This window comes from Mustelus asterias, chromosome 4 (genome assembly GCF_964213995.1).
Source record: "Mustelus asterias chromosome 4, sMusAst1.hap1.1, whole genome shotgun sequence".
NCBI classification, from domain to species: Eukaryota; Metazoa; Chordata; class Chondrichthyes; order Carcharhiniformes; family Triakidae; genus Mustelus; species Mustelus asterias.
This window is the reverse complement of record NC_135804.1, coordinates 38,571,322-38,594,131: the sequence shown is the minus strand read 5'-3', so window position 1 is coordinate 38,594,131 and position 22,810 is coordinate 38,571,322. Positions and strand designations below refer to the sequence as shown.

At 39.2% G+C, this 22,810-nt stretch overlaps 1 protein-coding gene across 1 annotated transcript; it reads left to right on the top strand.

Moving 5' to 3' along the window:
- The first annotated feature begins 187 nt into the window (after nt 1-187).
- On the top strand, nt 188-21,313 carry LOC144492629 (nuclear receptor coactivator 5-like). Its single transcript, XM_078210856.1, has 11 exons — nt 188-316; nt 3,526-3,590; nt 4,052-4,099; nt 5,015-5,086; nt 6,351-6,427; nt 9,723-9,852; nt 13,484-13,683; nt 16,439-16,720; nt 17,695-17,760; nt 18,128-18,316; nt 20,438-21,313. Exons 2-11 carry the CDS (start codon nt 3,532-3,534, stop codon nt 20,476-20,478), a joined length of 1,164 nt encoding a protein of 387 aa, XP_078066982.1. The 5' UTR covers nt 188-316; nt 3,526-3,531; the 3' UTR covers nt 20,479-21,313.
- The last annotated feature ends 1,497 nt before the right edge of the window (nt 21,314-22,810 follow it).

Sequence of the window (22,810 nt, the reverse complement as noted above, 5' to 3'; positions counted from 1 at the left end):
GCGGCTATGTAAGGAGTGATCCGATTGGTGGAGATGAAAGGAAGCGGATCCGGGGAGGGTGGGGTGGAGAGGAGAGAGATGTTGGCTTGTTTCCGGGTGAGGAGGGGCGGTTGGTTTGTATTTCCGGGTGAGGATAGTTTGTATTTCCGGGTGAGGAGGGGGTTGGTTGGTTTGTATTTCCGGGTGAGGAGGGGGAGAAAGTGGGGGGAGGGCGGTGGTGCGTGGCTGGTTTGTATTTCCGGGTGAGGACGAGCGGTTGGTTTGTGTTTCCGGGTCAGGTTGGCAGCTTGCAGAGCAGAGCGAGCAGCAGCAGGAGGTGAATGGGGCTTTCATTTTGATGTGAGGGGAGGGGAGGGGAGGTTTCTGCTTCCACAACACTGCCCGCCACCCGGGCCCGGCCACCGATCCTCCATTTTATTTCAGTCTTGCCTCGCCGCCCCCGGGTTTAATTTTGGCTGGAAACGTTCCTTTGTTTGGTGGGGATGGCGGCGAGGCCTAGGCCCGGGCCCGGCCGCCGCCGCCGCTGCTGCCCCAGGCGGAGGCTTTGTGAGCAGCTCGCTCTGGGCCCGGCCTCTCCGCCTCACCCCCGCGCCTGTGGGCGGCCTCGCCTCGAGCCGCGCTCCGATTTATTTCGGTCTCTGTGACCGAAGGCGACACCCCCGAACTTTTATTGGGCCCGGACTCGGTGGCCATGTTGTGAAGATGCCCGTTTGACCGAGTCGCCTCTTCTGTTGATTTTTAAACTCCCCGAACACCAGCCGCCGAAATCAGCGCCGTTGCACCCGCCTGGTATCGGACGACGGGTTATTTATTTTTAACTTGACGCACACGCTATCAACCATTTCCCCACATTCCGCACTTTCTTTTAGAAAATGATTCAGACGTTGCATTTCACAAACGTTGAACATTGCAAATGTTGGTAATCTGCAATAAAAGTACAAAAAATGTTGGAGGTTCTCATCAGTCGAATCTGAAGAGAAAAGTTAGATTAGCATCTATGTTTAACACTCCCTTCTGTTACCACTTTAATCTCTGTCTTTGGTTTCCACTGTTAAAGCTTGAAGATTCAGCAGTGTAGATTGAGAAGTCTCCTTATTTATAATTAACATTCAGAAGGTGAGTTCTGTTGGTTATAATCCTTTGAGTTTTATGCATTTTTTTTGGGGGGGGGGCTATATGTAACAAAACTCGAAGTTGTACTGACTCAAATTTAACCTTGAGTTTGGTTATGATGGGCACTTGGCTGGGCATCATTCCAACTTGGTTTGTCAAGGCATAGTTATATCATTATTGAAGATAAGCTACATTTAAAACAAGACTTCTGGGACATTCAGTATCTCAATTGATAGCAATAGATCTTTACATATAAACAAATTCAAGTTCCTGGGCAATGGTGAGTTAGATGTAGTTGGTATTTCTTGGGCAGGGAGTTGACGGAATAACTGGGCTGGTGGGTTTTTTCCCTTGCTGTCTAGGCATGTAAAAATTAACCATTTGGAAGAGCGTGTAACCAGTGTCCAATCTATCAGTTCTTTAAGGGAAACAAACTTTCTGACAATTCCAGTTTAGACATTTTATATAGAAATTAAAAGGAAATGCATTCACCTAGCTTCAAATCATATTTCACATCTGAAGAATTGTTTTTACCAAAGTTCTGTTATAATTCCCATTTTTCTGTAATGAGAAAAGACAAGTCACGGTGTTGCAAGTGCGAATGCTTAATCAGACTTCGACTCAAAATTGATTTTTGTGGATGAAACTTAAAAGCTGCCAGGAGTCAGAATTTGAAGCATTTTAGTTGAGGTGTTGGGGATAGAATAAATGAAAGGGAGGAGTTGAAGAATTGGATACACCAATCTCAAATGAATTTGTGGATTAACAGACTGACAAATGCTTGATTGATATATCAAATTGTAGGAGGGTGCTCAGTAACATGCACAATAAAAAGAGCACAAATCAAAACAATAGGCGAAATGAGAGATGAGCTGCAATAAATACATCCAATCTAAAATTGACAGCAAATTCAAATGATCTGATAATGAAAGAGGTTGCTTTAATCTGGAACACCAGTGATAGATTATATATAATTCTTGCTGTGATGTACTGTTAACAAGGCCAGCACTATGTTGTAACACACTCTGATTACAGTAGGCTGCCATTTTTGGGTTGCTTTTTTTCCCTGTACTGTCTTATCACAGTGCGCAGATGCAGCTAGGATTTGAGGGATGAAGTCTTTCTTCCATGCAAAAAGGGAGTTTGCACTTCTGTGGATTTCCTAGATTCCCTTGATGTATGAGTTGGTAAATATTGGCAAAAGCTCCCTTGTCATTTTGAGGGGTTAGCAAGACAAATAACTTCCATTATGAAAATATAGCCTACGAATCTGAAGAAGTAAGTAGGAAAAACAATTTTAGGTGCATTGATAATGGTGTGAATGCAGTGTTCCTGTTTCAGATCTAAAAATTGAAGCAAAATATTATTCCATGGTTCCACTCATGATTGAATTTGTACATTTCAGTTTTACCACACATTAGAAACTCAGTATAGCAATCTGTCATCCTACCAAATATTGGAAATTTCCAGTTATTTGGTGTCTGAGTTTGAATTGTACAACAATACCCTTGATTTGGGAATTCAGGACGCATACAGTACAAATTAATTGATTTGAATTGTTTGTGGCCCATCTGTGTACAATAACATTTGTAAGCATCCAGCACAATGCTTTTAACATTTGAAAAATGTCCAAAGATGTGCAGGTTAGGTTGATTGGCCGAGCTAAATTTCCCCTTAGTGTCCCAAAATGTGTAGGATAGGGGGATTAGCAACTTTAATATGTTGGGTTGCAAGGATAAGGCCTGGGTAAGATGCTCCTTCAGAGAGTTGATGCAGACTTGATGGGCTGAATGGCCTGCTTCTGCACTGTAGGGATTATATGATTCTGAAATGTGAAGGTGTACCGAGACATTTGAATTTATTCAGTATTATTTGTCAAAAAGTTTGGAGACACTTGAAGGACATTTCCGCAGTAATCTGGATATTATCCCTGTTTAGATTTATAAATGGATACGATTTCACAGCTGGAAAATCCTGCTTGATGCTGTATGATTTTAGATTGAGTGAACCATCGGAGTTGCTGAATATCAGAAAAGCATGTTAGATTGGAAAAAATTTAAAGATATTGCAAAGATAACAATTTAGTTTTAAGCTCCAGAATTGAAGTAACACCCTATTGCCTGTGTAGTGCAAGCAGCAGTATTTAGTGCAACTGATAGATTTTCTATCATTCAAAGAAATTGTTAAGTGTATTTTAGAGCCTGTGAATCTCTTGGTGTTTATTGTGCAGTTTAGCATCCTACTCTTTGCCAGACTTCATTTTGATATAACAGTTTCTTTACAATTAGTGTTGCTAAACTCAAGTGCATCTAAAGGAATTATTGGATGAATTCCAAATGGAGCATGTGCCAATATACCACTTACTTACTTGAAGCAATGCAACATTTTCTTAACCAATTTTCTAATTTTTAGGTTAAGATGTCTGCTTGGATAAAGTCGAGGGGAGGTCCATCACACAGACCCAGCCCAGATGGAAGGTAAATGTTTTTTTTAAATGCCTGTTATCCCAGAAAAGTCTTTAAGTTTAGTTTTTGATTATCGCTGCATTCAAATATTTGTGAATATTCTAAGTTTAATGAAATTTTGTCTGTCAGTCCTAACTTAATCTAGTGGTCAGTCGATCATTACAATATTGCGAGCTGATGTTGAAAAAAAAAGCCTTGTAATGAAAATTGGTCAGTCTGATTCAGGATTCAAAACCCCTAACCTATTCAGTAGGCACAAACAATGTAATTTAATTTTATGTTGTGAAAAATGATTGATTTTCTTTTCAGCTTTTGACTTTTTGGTTGGTTGTACCTTTGTTCTGTGTCATCGCGTTTCTGATGAAACCCTCTAATAGTGGAAAGAACAAAATTGTTGGCTAATTTGTAGAAAAGGCTTAATACAAAGACCTGGCCATTGATTTCTCTTGTCTATTTCTTTCTCTCACCTCCAGTTCATTTGCAACAGCAGAATATAACGTTCCAAGAGAATCCATACCAAGGTATGACAAGTTTATTCTAGGTTAACAACAAAGATGGTCCAATTGCATTTGTAATAACATTGTGTTGATCTGGAGAATGGGACAAGAATTCACTCCGGACTTTGTGGGTGGTGGAGAAGGAGCAGGGTTGTATGTTATTGTGGTGTGATACTGGCAATAGATGAAGTGAGTTGCATATGTTTCTCAATTAAAACTTGTGTAAAGGTCAAATTGGCTTCTTGATTCATTAGTGAGGAGAATGCATTTTCCATCATTAAAACAGTACGGCAAATCTAGGTCATAGTAATGTTTTATCCACTATTACTACATTGTGGACATTAATTCTTGCCCTCTGCTTTCTCACAGCAGTGATATGAAAAAACCACCTTTACCATGCATTCAGAGTTGAGGGTGATTGCAATCAACACTTTAATACAACTACATTGTTAATTACAACCTTTTGGGGGTATTTTATTTTCTTCCACCTGATTTATTTTCATTAAGCGCCTCTTAAGGCACAAATTCACTGAAGTTTCTTTATCCAGGCCCAGATATGTAGCAATGTGTCAAGAAGCTGTTGGTTAATGGGTCTATTGTAACTGAACCTGACTCGGTCTTAGGTGATCATACAATTTTGTTTAATTTCAGTAGAGGCCACTGAATAGTTATCATGGGTGAGGAAAAGTTTCATTTGAGGGCAGGATCAATCATAAGAGTAGTCTGTAGATTCTGAAGTTGAGTAAGGTGATTCACCACCACCCCAGATGACATTGGTTAACCTGCGACTTTTGTGCTGTACCAAATCAAGAATATCTGGCTCGAGGCCCCTGCAAACTCCTTTTGCTTTGAAAAGGAGTTTCTTTGGTACTGATCCTTAGAATGTTTCTTTTAAATGAAAACGTTAACCAACTTAAGTTAGTTTTCTGTTTTTAATAGCATCCTCTCGACTCGGCAAGATCTAGAGCGAGACCGATCACCTTTGGGAGCTGAAAGAGTTGATCCTTACAGGTGACAGATAAATATCATTCTGCTGATTCCAGTACTTGCATTAATTATTCTTTCAGGGATGAAATTTGGCATTTCTAAATGTAAACATGGAGCATTTTCCATTTTGACACTGTCAGCTTTGAGTATTCCTAAAATCCAAGTGACATTGCAACTAGTTGCTGAGCAGAGGAGACAAATTAACTTAACCCTTTTGTTGATTGTGTGGCTTATAACATACTTAAACACATATTGGAAACAGCCCAAACTTGTTTTACTTGTGACCTTTACATTCCAGATGGAAATTATGTAATATTCAAACCAGATCAAGTAGAAAAGTCCTTGCACAATCCATGATACAATCCAATCCACTTCAGTGATCTGAAGGTTTAAGAATAGCTTGTAATTGGGGTCATCAGTATAATTGTCAGCTTTACTTTTATGTCAAGGGGTTTGGGATTTTTACATGTTTTGGGGACTCTTGCTTAATTCTGGCCTTTACACTTAAGAGTAAGAGGCTTGTAGAGTAGGACCACGTTCACAGATTCAAATTTGGGGCTAATAGTTCATAGTGATGGAATGGACTCTTGGATGGAGTTAAGATAAAAATCATAAAATAATTTAAGAACCAGTTTTATCTCTAATTTCTCTTAATCCCAGCTTTCTTTCCCTCTTTATTACCTTTTCAATTTGGTATTGATTTAAATACCCAAACTTGTCATTCCTGGTTTACACTGTGCTACTCACAAAGACCTCAGTCTGGTTAAGGAGATGCATAGTTGCTTGCCCTATTCATACAAGTTCCAGATCCTGTTTAGAGGGCACTGCACTGAAATAAATTTCTAGTTCCTGCAAGTTACAGTGCAAAAAGTCACTCACTCCATCCACAAAATCCTGGTCGATGTGTCTGTCCTCCATTGCAAACCCCTAGGAAACAAATTTTTGGTCACCTTCAGTTTTCAGCTTCGTCTGAATGGTGAATACATGCTGCTGAATTAAATCAATTTTCATAAGTGGTTGTTTTGAGGCTTGCAATGCAGAACTATATTAATATTTTAGAGTGGTCTTCCTAAATCACTTTATTTTTGTAAATAGTTAACTCCAAAACTTGAAATCATTTCCATCAAAAGAAAGCAAAGTAAATAAGTAGTTGTTTGTTCATGCAGAACTTAAAGACTAAAAGATTTGACAGCATGTCTCTTTATTTAAGCAATACTAAAATAAAGGATTTGTAATAGTGGATGTAAATTAGGCATCTATGCTAATCAGTTATTTCCTCCCCTTTAAGGACTCAGGAAGTGTTGGAATATTATGGTGGTTATGGTGAGCCTTACAACACAGAGGATTACAACTACACCTGGAGCGGTATGACTAAGTTATGCATCTGCTTGTTTATGGTGTACCAACTATTTGCTTTAGAAAACTTTTAAAACACAATGACAAAGGCATGTAAAGCAATATATGTTGAATGACTGCCACTGTTTAGAAATCTACTAGCTGAGTCCGTTTTTCTTCAACACAAAGCTAGGCTTATTTATAAAGCAATAATAAAATGGAGTCCCAAATGTGGTCCAAATCCACAAGATTTTACCAGTTAACCTAAAAAACTGTAAATGAAAGCGTGTAATTTTGTGGGTAATCATCCTAATTTTGGCATTTACTTAGGTTTTATTTTGGTAAGTGTTTTATTTGGGTTAGCTTAAGAGCCTTCACTATTGATCACTAATGCCTTTCTTTAACAGATTTTAAACTAGTTGATTCTCTTGTCTTATACACAAGTCCAGACCAGTTGCAACTGTCAGACATATCGGGGATTGAGGGTGGAAGATAATTAGATCAGGGTGCTCTGATGTACATAAGTTCTCATTTTAGATATTCTGTCCTTGTTTTAATCCTGACCTGTGTAGCTAACTAGAAGGTGTGCATCAGTTTGGAAATTGGAGGAATGGAAGTGGTTGGAGCATAGCTGTTTCTCTGCAGTAGAGGTTGAAGATCTTGGAAAGCAGACTTTACTTACCACTACTTGGAAGGTGGTGGATAGGTGGAAAGTTTATATTGCCAATTTCTATCTTATATGGATGTAAGAATCAAATAGAGATGATTAGAGGTGTCACATGAGGGGAAAAAATGCAATTTGCTGTTTATCTATGGTGCAGCATATGGCAAAATATTACCAACTAATTTTATGGTGAAGTGGGAATAGTTGGAGAGGGTAGGAGGAGGATCTGAAAAGAATTGAATGGGGTAACTTGTAGAAGAGGTAGGGGGCAGTGGCTTGATGCATGAGTTGCATCTAGAATTACCAGATCATGATGCGCGATAGGGCTGTCTGCAAGATAACCCTTTCAAGAAAGGCATTTGCAACATAGGAACAGGTGCAGGCCGTTTAGCCTCTTGAGACTTTCCACCATTCAGTGAAATCATTGTTCATCTGTGATATAATTCCATGTACTCTCCACCCCCACCTTTCTCCATATTCCTTATCAAGCCTAGATTTAAAATTAACAATTGGCCTAGCATAAATTGCCACTTGTGGAAGAAACTTTTACAACGGGTCAGATGGCTCCTTCCTGTGCTATGCAACCTTTCTATGGTACCACCTTGAATTCTATTCCTCCAAATGTAAAGGCCAGCATTCTGTTGGTTTTTTTTGGGATGATTTTGTGTACCTCATGAGATTTCCATATTCTGTGCACATGAAACATCAAGTTTTTTTGGATGCAGACGGGCAGGAAAGTGGAGGCCATTACCAGATCAGCCATGATCTTCTTCAATGGTGGAATAGTCTCAAGGGGCTGAATGGCCTATTCTTTTCTCATATTTATTTAGGAGGATGGTTTGTTTTGAGACATTGACATGCTAATCAGTGCAAGGGCCCTATTTGATTGGGCAGAATATGGGATCTGATATGGAGCAGGACATGAGCCATGTAAATCTGTGCAATGAGGGAGGGATAAATGAGTTGGTGGCTTGGTTGTTGAACTGCTGCTCAGTAGGATTTAAGATATCGTATTTGGGGTGTCCTGGAGTTCTATATCAGGAAATGCTTCTCAGTGGGGTGAGTGTCCTGCAGTTCACTGGTGGGAAAACATTACTTGTCAGGTTTATTGGCCAGATGAAAAGAAAACGTTTAAACAGCATGTACCATTTGGGTCAAGTCATTGTTCTGTCAATGACTGCAAGCATGTATTCCAGTTCAGTGCTGCTGCGTCAGATGTTGGTTAGCAGTGCAAACTGAAGCCTACAACTTCAAGCCACAACATTAAAGTTCAGCATTTACTTTGGCTGGCAGATAAATGTGCAAGATTGATAGTTGTCAGTTGTGCTGGCGAGTGGAAGGAAAGAATTGAAGTGTTCAAACCAGGAGGGGAATAAAACCCAGTTTGAGTTGTTGAGTGGAACAGTGAGCCTAATGACCCAATTACTGAGAGACTGCCAAGTTGGAAAAATGCAATAAATTACATTGGGTACCAGCATCCTTTTATTTATGAAATATGATGGAAAGAGTAAACAAATCCATGTCAGATGGGATGTCTTCATGTCAGGCATCTTTGCTGATGACTGAAGTTGAGAGGTTTTATCTCACTGGATATGATACCAGGTGGTGTTTCTTTAGTGGGGGCATCAGTTGCCAAGTTGCTCTGGCAACTGGTCATTGTGGTAGTGCATGCCAGCCCATTATTCACTAACTAGTAGCATGAAAGAAAAACTTAACCCAAGCAGAAAATAATATAGATGCATAATATGATTTTTTTGAATTGTATTGTGTAGCTGTTCAGATTAGCCAGAAAGCCACCAAGTGGCCTGATTGTGTAATTACCGGAGAACAAACTTGTATAAACAATGTATCATTGACTATCAAGAAAATTTCCTGACAGCAGGAAGTAGAGTTATGAAGATGTAAGATTTTAATATATGGGTAGAATAATTGTCAACTGCTTTGAAATTCACAGTAGTTTTGAAGTTGCCCAATTGTAGATATGTGCAAAGAGGCATACTGCTTTATTTTAAAACTGACTTCAGGCATGAAAATATTACTAACAGGAGGGAAGTTGTGGGGCATTATTTAAACATTTAACATTCCCCAAATACATAACATGGCAAATCATTTATTAACTGTTTTGTTAATCTCCGCCAACTAACAGAAGTTTGCTAATCTTCCCACCCCATGATAAGGGGGCATACTTTTATGTTATTGTATTGAATAGAATACTTGCCAAACCATGTCAGACGAGACTGTTAATAGTAGTCTTGTCTCTGAGGCAGGACTTGAGCACAACAATCTAGACTGAAACTCCATTGCAGTACTGAGGGAGTGCTGTACTGCCAGAGGCAATGTCTTTCAGATGTGATAAGTAACAACTCAGCTGTGCTCTCAGGTGAACATAAATGAAGGGTGATGGGGGAGCTGTTCCTTGTGTCATGGCTAATTTTTATCCTTCAAATGCCATTTTCCTTGCTGTTTGTAAGAGCTTCCTGTATGTAAATTAGCTAGTGTTTCCCACATTACAGCTGTGACTTAAACTTAAAGTACTTGTTTGTGAACCACTTTGGATTGTCTGATGGTCATGAAAAGCAATACATAGATGCAAACCTGATATTTGCTTTGGAACAAAAATAAAACTTGTATTCTGGTTTAATTGTACATTCTTCTTTACAGAAGATAGCTGCAGACCTGAGGATAGTCGCCGAGATGAGCTCTATCAGCAGTTCTATAGAGAGATAGAGGATGACTACAATAAAGAGAAACATGCTGACTGTGTAGTTATAGCTCTAAGCAAACAACAAGGGTAAACTTCCTTTGGCATATTACTTTAGCACTCTTTGTTGCATATTGCAAATTGACACCAAACCGACTTTTATACAGGTTTGAGTTTGCAATTTGAGAGACTTGGTGCTGTCATGTGAAGAGAATGTATAAGGACCATACTCATTCTTAATCACTGGAGGAATGTTAGTCCACAAAAATAATTAATCTATAATTCTATATAAATGGAAAGGAGGAGTAGAATTCTTGGTGCTTAAGAGCTCTAACTGATGCCTCAAGACTTTATTTTTAAAATGCATCAAGCATAGTCCTTCATGGTCTTCACATTTCCCCCTCACCACCTCTCCTAATGGTGTTGATTTGGAATATAGTTCCATAGAACATTGTCATTATTCATTCTTGAGCTTTCAGAGGTTGTGGAATTTGGTGATAAATCAGAGTGGAGAATTAACTTGGTCTGACCTAAGTGTATATCCATATTTGCTAATTGTTTGTGCATGTGTCACAGATCTCTGGATATCAACCCAGAGTGGTAGCTCCAGCGATTTTCTGCTTGATAACCCAATGGGCCTGTGTCCCGAGCTGGTTCAGGTCATGGATCACATTTTGGACCTTTGTATGACAAAATGTATAGCCCATGCACGCTAGGAATCTGTCATTTGTTCACTGCCTTAACCATCTAAGCCGTTGAGAACCAACTGTGAGCTTATTGTCTAGCATTTGCTTTAATGCTTCCATTATTTAACTTCAATGCAATGCAGGATATTCATTTTAGTATTCTGAAACAAAATGCCCCTGTCTGTGAAAATTGTTTGACCAGACGATTTGCAAAGCTTTCCAAAACTGCTTTATCAATTGATCATCCATTTAATGGCCGAGTTTGCAGTCAGTGGTAAAGTGACGTTTGCTGCTGACGGCTAAGAACACAGCCTACAGCAATCTAGTGATCTTTGTGTGGATTTCACTTTACAAGTGTTAATTTCATTCAAGTGTCATATATAGGGAGTCTTAGTCATGTGGCAACAGCGATGCCATTAAGTAGTCTGAGCAGCCAATGGCATCAGAAAAATTCTCAGGCAGCAAACCAGGAAGTAAATACCACTAATTATCTGTCACTTAGAATCTTTTTAAGAGTGTGAAATAAAAATTGGCACATACTCCTGGGTTTAAAGGAACTGAAAAATTAACTTTGTTTAAAAAATGATTTTTATTTTAAAAATCTGTTCTTTATCAAAATGAAACAGTTTGGCATTTTGCAAACATTTTTTCCAAGCCCACAGAGGCTGGTCAGGAGTAATTGAGTTGGTGCACAGTTTAAACCCAGTTACATTTCATTCGAAAAATTGAAAGATTTTACAATGGGACAAACAAAAGATGAAAGTCCACGTCAATTTAAAGTTTATTTATTAGTGTCACAAGTAGGCTTACATTGTTAACACTGCAATGAAGTTGCTGTGAAAATCCCCTAGTTGCCACGCTCCGGCACCTGTTTGGGTACGCTGAGGGAGAATTTAGCACGGCCAATACACCTAACCAGCACGTCTTTCGGACTGTGGGAGGAAACCCACGCAGACACAGGGAGAACATGCAGACTCCGCACAGACAGTGACCCAAGCCAGGAATTGAACCCAGGTCCCTGGCGCTGTGAAGCAGCAGTGCTAACCACTGCCACCGTGCTAAGATTTCCATGTTCCAAGGTCAAAACCCTGGAACTCCCTTCCAAACAACAATGTGTGTTCCTACAACTTGTGGACTGCAGTAGTTCAAAAAGGCTGCTCACCATCTCAAGGGCAGTTAGGGATGGGAAATAAATGCTGGCCTAGTCAATGATGTCCACATCTGTGAAAGAAAACAAGGACTTCGGCATAATCTTTGGAGAAGCAAGGAAGCAACTTCTGGATTTCCATGTTAAAACATGCATGTGCAGATGCTAGGTATTGATATCGGTTTCAATGAGTAATAGTTTTGTCATTAAAATTGCAAAATCTGGGTCATTGTGTTTCTCGTAAAATTCATAATATGGGTTGCAACATTCCTAATTTGAGTACTTAAGTCAACTGGTGATTTGTGCAATGAATGAGGTTGAACTAGAAGCAAAGTTTTATTAGGAAATAGTCACCACATAGTTGTTTAATAATGCAAATATGGGCTGAAAATATGCAGCGGTATATCCAGATCAGGAAACCAAATCTGCCTGTAAAAGGCCTTGTAGAACATATTGTAATGTTGCTGGCTGAGTAAGTTGAAGAAAATCAACTTTAGTTTGTGAATTTTGATAGTAGTTATTTTTGAATCCCATGACTGCCTACCTCATTAGCTGCAACAGATCAAAAATAGTAGCCTTTAGTAAAAATTGTCTTATTACAAGGTAGCTGCAGCTAATATTTGTGTACGTTTTGAGATTCATGAAGGTTATGAGGGAATATATCTCATCGCAACATTTGTGATTGTCATTTGTAAATTATGCATGTTCATTTCACCACTTTTCTTATATCCTGAAACAGGATTTAATTTTATGAAGTAGAGTTTGTATATGGCTGTGATAACATTGAAGTATTACATCTGAAGTAACTAAATCAATCAATTGACTGGGAAATCAGCTGTAGCCAGTTTTCAGCAATCTTAAACCAGATTTTATAAACTGGAATTTGAGAATAAGGTGTCTTCATGGCTAAAGGAGAAGTGTTCAAATTGGTTTTATTATATTTGAAACTGGTATGGGGAAGGAAGCTGAAATGTTCAAAGTTTACAATTTCTTGATCTTTAGTTGTATAGGATTAATATTGCAGGGAAAAGGGTTGCTGATACCTGGGTAGCTTCCTTCAGTGGTGGGGTGTTTCATTGTGAAGTGTAAGCTGAAAAATGGGCAACCCTGGGTAATTGGAATCACCGTGGAATTGCCAGCCTTCTAAAGCTTGTACCAAGATTGTTGGTGGACACACTTCATTATGATCAACAGCATGTTGTCTATATGCAATTGATGCGTTATCTAATTTTTTTTGAGCAGGAATCCAGCTTTAAATATCTAATTGTTATAACAATGAAGCGGGGGGGGGGGGGGTTTAGTTCAATTTAATGAAGTTGCTTCAGTTCTATGCACAATTCTAAACTTCTCAATGAATATTGGTTCTAGATTCTAAATTCCAGTTGGCTAACTAGCCATCCCACTATAGTTTTGACAATTAATCGTATGTTGCAATAGAGATTGGATATCCAGCTATTTAAACTTGGTCTAAAAGCTTAAATTGAGGGTATCGTCCAACATTAAGCTTGCACTCAAAATTGCTTAAGAACAGAACATATTTTAATTAAATTGTTACACTGTGACTAGTCTCTTGTTTGCAATGCTTGCTGTAAAATATTGTTTAAATTTAACCTTCGGACTTAGTTTTTGAAAGCATTGACAACCAAGAATGAGAGCTTAAATGTCTGTCCAACCAGGGAGATGTCTGCATTTGGGAAGGGGCCACTGTCATTAAGAATTTAAACAAAGTTTTGTCCATTAATAGTTTTTTAAAGAAAATCCTCATCTGCAATGGTACTGTTCTTTTAGGGTCTTGCACTACACTGAGTATTTTTTAAACAATCATGTGAAATTGCATTTTCAAACTTATTTGAGTGCCTAACTGGAAAATATTCTCTTTCAATTTAAGGGATTACGCCAAACTGGTAGGGCGGCGTGTGCAAGAACTGGGACTTCTCGTGGATCTTGTGTACCTTAAATTAGAGTTGGCTCTTGATACTGCTTTGAAAGATGTTCGAGAAGAAGGTTCCCCATTTTGTGTCGTTGTTGGTGGAGAACATCAGTCTCTTTCTTCTTGCACGGTGATTATTTTGTATGCAGGCCACAAAGGTACATATTCATTTTCCGTAAAGATACACCTAGAATTCTTGAGGTATAAAACCCCAATGATGTCCTTATGTTTTCATGGAGATCTTTGTAGTGTTTTTGTGTAACATAATGCTCGTTGTTCCTGAGGCAAATTACATTCTTCTTATGGCTTTGAGGCATTTCTTTCCAAAGTGTTTTCCTAGTTTTTTTTAAACTAGGAAAAAATATTTGAAACTGATTCCTACATCATGTGCAGTTTATTATTTGATACAGAAACGATGTGCTAGTGGATTTCTGCTTTTAAGGAAGAATGTCTGAACACCTTGAACTGACTATTTTACTCCTTGGTGTTTTGTGTAGTGAAGCCCATAAGACAGAGGAGAAATGGGCCATTCGACCTATCAAGTCTGCTCTGCCACTCAATGAGATGAAATCATGACAGATAAGATAATCCTCAACTCCACTTTCCCACCTTGTCCCCATAACCCTTGATGCACATACTGATTAAAAATCTGTCTATCTCGGCCTTGAACATAATGATCCAGCCTCTGCATCTCTCTGCGGTAACGAATTCTACAGCTCCGCTACCCTCAGAAGAAATTCCTCCTCATCTCTATCTTAAATGGGGGACCCTTTACTCTGATTATTTATGCCTTCTGGTCCTAGACTCTCCCACAAGAAGAAACAACCTCTCAGCATCTCCCCTGAGAATCCTTTCATTCTTGTAAACTCTCGATTAGTACAGGCTCAACCTCATGAAATCCCTCGATACCTGGGATCAACCTAGTGAACCTTCTCTGGACTGCCTCCAGTGCCAGTATATCTTAGATAAGGGGACCAAAACTGTTCACAGTATTGCTGGTGCAATCTAACTAGTGTCTTGTATCGTTTTAGCAAGGCTTTCAATTTTTTTTACTCCATTGCCTTTTAAGTAAAGGCCAAAATTCCATTTGCCATCCCTATTACCTGCTGAACTTACATGCTAGCTTTTTGTGACTTATGCATGAGGACCCCCCCCCCCCCCAAAATCCCCCTCTACTGCAGCTTTCTGCACTCAATTTAAATAATATTCGGCTCCTTTATTTTTCCTATGCTCCTTTGTTTGGTACTTAATTACCTGACTCAAATTAGAGCTCACTGAAAATCTGGTCTAACCATACTGCAAAAAGTTAATATCACCTGCCGTATGTCTGCACGAGACTGAGATTCCTTATCCCTTGCAAATTTGAGATCTGAGATGATATGACCAAAATCCATTTTCCTAGACGACATATTTAGCATGCAGTATCTTGAGTCAGTAGAACATAAGTTACTTTGTTTTTGCATTGGGCAAAACATTGCAGGGTGTGATTATTAATCTCAACTGTTACAGTAAACCTTCATATTATTTTCATTCCAGTGGAGAGAGGTGATTATTTTTGTTTCAGATCAGTTCATCACCGTCAATTAAGTTGGTATTGACATGAACAGTAGTTTTTCACCTGTCATTGGGGTATGGTTTCTGTGGCCTAAGTGACGGTTCTTTTTTTTTAAACCTGAGCAATATGTGGAATCATCCTGTTCGATCTAAGGATCTGTCATTAACAAGCTCATGGTATCCATGTGGTCAAAGTTCCAGGCATCACTGGGCAGCTAATAGAGGGACCTTAAATTTTGCTTCCGCTTCCCTAATTAAAGGCATTGAATTTTCCCTGTGCTATATCTAACTTTTCAAAGTTAGGCTTATAAGATTACTTTCTCCAATTAGCTACTTTTTAAAAAACTGTCTCATCAGTAATGAAAATAATCGGCAGATTCAGAGAGCTTGCATTTTAGATAATTGTTTCACTAGTTGTATACTGTTTCTCAGACACATTAAGATAATATCCTTCATTCTCAGACAGTTCATCACCTCAAGTTGTCAAAAACCTGTGCCTGACTTGAAACCTATAACTGAGGCACCCAACCTCTTTTGTACTGGGGCACATCAAATATAACAAAGCTCTTGTATGGCCTGATCATTATTGCACAGAAATTGCAATAAGACTTGATATACGCCAATGCTTTTGTTCGAATGCACACGTGACATAAGCCCGTCATCTCCTTCCCTGCAGAGAGACATGCACAGACATACCTCTGAAGTTTCCTCCCTCATTTTGCTTTCCACTCCCATGGGTCATGTAGTTTGCCATATGCAAAATTTAAAAATCTCTGAAGCTTGTGATTCATATGAAGGCTGATTTGGACTGCAGTCCGTGTCCTGAGCACTTCATACGATGTAAATGAAAATTTTAGTTTTTGTGCATCTTCATTGTGTCCATAAAAAAAATCTTATCTTGGTTGTTTTTTCATCAAGTTTAAGTTTATTTATTAGTGTCACAAGTAGGCTCACATTAACACTGGAATGAAGTTACTGTGAAAATCCCCTAGTCGCCACACTCTGGTGTCTGTTCCGGTACACTGAGGGGGAATTTAGCATGGCCAATGCACCTACCCAGCATGTCTTTGTGACTGTGGGAAGAAACCGGAGCACCTGGAGGAAACCCATGCAGACACGGTGAGAACGTGCAAACTCTGCACAGACAATGACCCAAGCCAGGAATCGTGCCCAGGTCCCTGGCGCTATGAGGCAGCAGTACTAGCCACTGTTACCCTAATTCCATTTCATTACATTTTGTTTGAATCTCGAGTGTTGGTTTATTTCCAAATATATGCTAGCAAATTATAAAAATGTGTACTTAACACACTGAAGAGTTTTCCAATCAGATCAAAAAATAAAGTTACCTTTCTTGAGCAGAACATCGTAATATGCCTTTGGAAGATGCTTTGGACCTGATTTCTCGTGAGCACCAACGCATATTTGGTGAAAATTTGGAGAAAGAACGACTTGAGATTGCTCACAAAGCAGCGAATTTGGCAGATGATTACCTTCATCGTGAGTCTTATGATGAAAGTCATGTTGTGCCAAGCAGCGTTCGGCATCTCCTCTTTCTGCTAGGTGATGGAAAGCATCTTTATGCTGAAGAGCTTCAAAAAGTGGTTGACTACTTGAACAAAAGAAAAGAGGACCTTGAAGGAGGTTAGTTAAGAATTAATAATTCCGTCTGCATACCGAGTCCATATTACTGGAATCCACTCAATCTCAGCAGTTGTCTATTGAAAATAATTTCACTGCTAACATTATTAAATATTATAAATGCTGTTTATAACTACTTCAAGCTATTGTATAAATTGATTATCATATGTGCCATTTATGGAAAATAGCATCATGGCTTAGCACTTTTTTGGTTAACATTGTTCAAAACTCTCATGGGTAAGATACATTGAGAGATGGTTGAATTTCTAAAGATTACAACTGACCAGTGCCATGTCGTTAAAGGAGCTGCCAGATTGTTTTTCTGATCATTGCCGGTAACAATCTCTTGCCTGCTTTGGCATTGAGGCTCAAAATACAATAACGGGTTCATTGTGCAGGCTCCTCTTCCTTGGCACTAAACATTGGTCTGCTCTGAGATCCCTAATTCAATCCAATTGCCTGCTTCAAATACAAGAAGACTGGCTTCATGCTCACTGTTCATGGGGATAATCCTGCAAAGGATGGGTCAGTGGTAGACAGCTGCTGGTGGTGTCTCTGTTTCTGATAAGTGCATGTCAGAAACTGAAGAGAGGACCATGCACTGCATTCAATACTCATGTAGTTTAAATCCATTTTCCAAGAAATTTACATTTATCTCGAGTTGCTTTTACTAACACACCTTGTATTTAGATTTTAGGATTTGTCCACCCACACTGAAAACTTCCAAAACCACAAAATTGAAACCCGACAACTGGGAAATATAAGCACAATTAGGATTCTATTGTGTAAGCTTTGATATCCAGACTGCCAAGGGGTCAGGCCATATGTGGCTTTAGGGATACAGTTTGGGCATGCCTGCTATAGTTTTTTATTGAAGTTTGATTTGAATCACTGATTTAGAGCCTTGACTTCTGTGCTTTATGCCTTGTGTTAGTTTTGATGATTGTTGCAAACTTAATATTAATTTGTTTTGATAGAGGCAAACAGTAATTGGCAAAACTTTCAGGAAGGGGGAACTGAAAATTATCAATGGCCACATGAAGGTAAGTGAGCATATTTCAGGATTCTAGTGCAATGTTTTATATGGATAATTTGAAGAGGCTGCATTGTATAAGTGCAATTTCCATTGTTTTAATGTGTCCAGCTCCTTTCTAAAAGAACATTGAAACTACTTTGGGACCTTCACTTCATTAAATTTCTATTCTAATCTTGGATGTGTAGTGCTTGTAAAAATTGTACTTCATTTATACAATAACTTACTGATTTTGTACTTGTGTATTCTGCTGATAACATCAAGTTAATGTGCAAAATACAGCAATTTGAATTAAACATTAACAGCAGTAAGTAGAATTTAGTGTTTAAAAGATTTAAATTGGGTGTAAACCTATGATTTAAACTTTTATTTTCCAGCTTCTCTTCAACAACCCACTGGAACTGAAGGTTACTATGATGTTGGCGCTGTTGCGCAACCCACCAGCAAGCCTAAACCCCTCCTTCCAACACCAGGCAGGCCACCCCTTTTGGGTCATGCACCTCTTTCTCAGAAAAAACCTCCACTTTTGGGTGATCGGCCAATCAGGGCCCTTTTGCCTGCTCCAGGTTAGCATTTTTCTCCCAATTACTTCGCCTTCAGCATTCTGCTAAATTTTCAGAATATTACGTTTTATCATTGTCATTTTCTGAGCATATTTTTTCAAGGATATTACATTTCAAGGATGTCTTTATGGTTTCCTGTATTGTCATGTTGTGGTTAAAAATCCACAACTTTGTGGTAATTGTCTGAACTACTTCAAAACTATATTTTCACTCAGCAACACCAGCAACTTTTCAACAGCTGAAAAATGACATAATAATCTATTTTCTGTTCAATGACTATATTACTAAGTAGGCTTTCAGTAAATTTTTTAATTTGATCCATGTCTTGACAAGGAACAGAAAATGACATCTTTTATTCTTGTGGAGGAATATTACAGAATGATCAGATTTAACATGGGCCAATTTCTGCTGGTCAGTGTCGATGCACATCTTGACGCTGCCTATGAAGATTTCTGCAATCCAACCCTTTTGCAATTTTTCAGCCTGGACATCCAGCTCTGGCTGAAGGATCGTTGGGTCAGTGCAGACATCCACGGGGAAGACTGAGCGCAAGAAAAAGATGAGCAAAGAGAGGGCGTTTTTCCCCCTTGCCATGACAGTAGCTGCCATATTTAGGGCAAGTTTTTAATGTTTCAAGTCTTTCAGTGAGTGAGTCCGTAGTCAGGTTAGAGTTGAGATGATTTGGGGAGTCCGCCCTAGTGCTCTGAGTTATGCTGGCCCATCTCTTAAATTAGGTATTAACCAGCTTAAGGTATGAACCCTGGAAGGCTCTGGCATCCAGCTCAATGTCTGAGACATTCACGGTGGGTTCTGGGGCAGTGGAAATCAGACCATCAGTAATTTAAACTTCTCGAGGAAACTTTCAGCGCATGTGTATGTATCAGGATCTCCACAGAGTCCTGACATCCATCTCCCAACTTGTATCCAATAATCTCGATACCTGAATTATTTGGGCCATGATCTTTACTTCAGGTGTACCAAATGCTGGGAGCTATTTTTCCATCTTTAAAGGGGCTCATTTGAAAGAAGTGAAGGAACAATTGAAGCAAATGCATCTTTTATGTTTATTTAAAAAAAAGCTGAGGATGCAGGAAAAATACATCTTTAGAATTAGCAACTGATGAGGTAAAGGTAACTATAAATGGATTAACAAATGAAAAAATAAATAAAGATGGAGCTTCTGGAAGGAACAAAAGATGGAGTTCACTTGGATGCGTGTTGGAATATACAGAAACTGACTGAAGTAATCAGTAAAACAAAGAGCTCAAAGCATAGCTACAGAGACAATAATTTGTTTAGAAATTCAATGTTGATAATTCTGATTTTTTTGGATGCTCAACGATGCAAACTGCAAAATTAAACTGGTTATTTTTGAGTTGGTAGGCTGTAACTGGTGGGGTTTGGCAAGGATCAGTGCCTTGGTCTTTGCTATTTATTGTCTATATTGATGACTGCTGAGGGGACTGAGGTATCCAAGTTTGCTGCTGATAAAGCTGGGTGGGAAAGTAAGTTGTGGGGATAATATTGAGGCTGCAAAGGATGGACAGATTGAGTGACAAGAGGAAAATATTAAATTGCTCTTTTTGGTAGGAAGAATAGAAAATAACGTTAATGGATGTTATATAGTGCAATTTTTGGGTAAGAAAGAAGTTCTTTCTGCAGTTATATAGGCCTTTGGTGAGACCACACCTTTGAAATACTGGGCCATTTTGGTCTCTCTACATAAGGAAGGGCATACTTGCCTTCAAGGAGATGCAATGAAGGTTCACCAGATGATTCGTATTGAGATGCGACATTTTCTTACCGAGGGTTGTGAATGTTAGGAATTTTCTGACCCAGGCTGCTGCAAATGGCCAGTCATTAAGTATATTCACAATGGAGGTTGATGGATATTTTTAAGGGAATCCAGGAATATGGGGATGGAGGATGGTAATTGAAGTGGAGATCCAAAATCGGGTATATTATTATTGATGGGTTTTATGGCGTACTCCTAGTTATGTTATGAATGAACTTGCCCTGTGCTTCAGCCTTTATTGCTTTTTAAAATGCATTGTAAAATGATGCAGCATGAACTTGATTGTGTGGAGATTCATGTACAGGAAGTAAATATTTTTTCTGTTATAGGTCATCCGTTAAAACTAGGTGCTAGACTCCAGCTGCAGTAAGGAGTGACCACTTGAAGCATCAGAATTCACCCTGCTTTGAAGAAAAGTTTGTATATCCACAACGTTGTTTGAAGAGCACCAGAAGTACAAGACACCACACCGAACGAATACCACAAACACCTTGATGAATAGTCTCAGACTGAATTTTAAACTGTAGTATTTTAGCATTTTAGAAGGATCCCATTGTAAGTTCAAGTTCCTTTTGAAGGTGTATGCCCAATGTCATGTATAAGGACCATTTTTTTGTAACTTTTAAATGTCGCCATGAATGGTTTTGAAAGGGTTGAAGAAACCTTTGATAAATGTATCTTTCGCGGTGGTTGTTTCATTTGTTAGATGCTTGTTAACGATTTCTCCATTCTGTTTTGAGAACTTTTTTTCAAAGATTTTATTGTATGGTGATACTTTTTTAAGGAGACTTAAAGTACTCTGACATGCGGATCTTTCTGTTGCTAAAAGCAATTACATCAACAGGAGTAAATTGAGTAAATATCACCGTACAGTATTATCTTGGCCAGATTTGTACAACTGTTCACTTGACTGCTTTTTTTGTACTGAGCATTGTAACAGTGCTGCGTTGATTTGATGAGAAACAATATGTTCAGTATATCCCAATTGAAGTAATTAATTTCTTTAATGTATTGATATACACCTCTGTTAATGAAGTTTCTAATTATTTTGCAGGAAGAGGGAGAAAAACCCGCAATCACTTCAGAAACCTTAGTTCTCAGTGTGTTACAATGTGATAGTATTTTAAAGGGATGTCTTCTGTAACAACTGAAGAATAAGTAGGTGTTTGAACTTAATAAAGGTTTCCCTTTTTCTTTGTAATGCATTTGTTGGAACATGTAAATTATTGGATCTAATGCATTGAACTGAAAGCAAATTCCTGCGCCTTTAAGAGGAAAAAACATTGTGATCCTTTGTACAGTTCATACTTTAGAACCATAGAATCTCTACAGTATAGAAAAGGGCAATTTGGCCCATCGAGTCTGCACTCACTCTCTAAAAGAACATCCCACCCAGGCCTTCCCATCTGCCCCATCCCGTAACCCTGTGCCTTTACCATGGTTAATCCACCTAACCTGCACATCTTTGGGCTGTGCAAGGATATCCGAGCACTCTGAGGAAACCCATGCAGACATTGGGATAATGTGCAAATTCTACACTGTAACCCAAGACAGGAATCAAACCCGAGCCCCTGTTTGCTGTGAGGGAGCACTGCTAACCACTGTGCATTTGCTCTTAACTTCATTTTTATTGATGTGCAATATGATTGATGTTTTGAATTTATCTTTCTTGATTCTCAAGTTCCAGCTGTGGTGTTTTAAATGCTCTTCCAGTTTCTGCATTTGAGATAAGAACACATTGCACATCTTGACAATTTTGAGGTCCTTGGAAGGAATGTTAATTTTTGTTTCACTGACTGCATGGAAGTGCAGATTTAATGCTTGCGTTAGTCAAGTTCCTTCAGTGAATTTAGTCATAAATGATTAGTCATTGATATATAATAGCTAAAATAGTTGCCCCAGTTCCTCTTTAATTCTGAATTTGTGACTAGTTTGAAAGGTAATACAGGAAGAGAGAATTCCAACGGGCTGGACACTAGAGTCACCTGGGTGGATGGTCCCGGAGGGGGGAAACCAACTGATGCTCTGACCTGAGGGCCCCTAGCTTTCTCCTCCTTGGGATAGAGGGGCAGTTGGAGTGAGCTTAAGAAGTCCAGCTGTCCTTTGGCATTGATGGAACCCAGTGAGTGCCTATATCATGGAGTGCATGTCCTGCAGCAATGCTGGACAGAAGTCTTGCACCAAGGTCTCTTACTGCAGCTGCCACCCTACCAGTGTTGACCTCAGTGCGTTGGTCTATCATTGCAATCGCCTCAGACTGAAGACGGATGTAACTTCTCCATGCAACCTTTCAATCCAAGGAGTGCAACAGGCATCCCTTCCTGCTTTTGCTAAGCTTGATTTTGGAGATCTAGCGATTGTGGTGTGACTGAGTCCAGAGGCTTGTCATCAGATTCTGACTCAGCAGATTCCTGGTCTCCAGTGTGCCAGCACCCTGCAATGTCCCTGCCTCCATCTGCTGTGGATCGGACGTTGTGATGTGTCCACCAGTTTGACCCCAAGGCTGCTCGAAAACTAGGTCCCATCTTTGCAGGTGGAGGGTGTGAGTGAGCAGTGTGCTAGGTCTCCCATTGAGAGTTCTGAAAACGTATTAGTGCTGCTCTCTGAGCTGGTGCCTCAGACCTTGTTGGTGGACCCCCAAGGCTGCTTCCCAATGTGCCTACAGAAGAAAAGAAGTCATTAGTGCATAGCAGGGCCCAGAT

Coding starts and splice junctions, on each gene's coding strand:
- LOC144492629 (XM_078210856.1), top strand. CDS start 3,532: ATGTCTGCTTGGATAAAGTCGAGGGGAGGTCCATCACACAGACCCAGC. Junction 3,591..4,051: donor AGACCCAGCCCAGATGGAAG/GTAAATGTTTTT, acceptor TCTCACCTCCAG/TTCATTTGCAACAGCAGAAT. Junction 13,684..16,438: donor TTTGTATGCAGGCCACAAAG/GTACATATTCAT, acceptor TTTCTTGAGCAG/AACATCGTAATATGCCTTTG.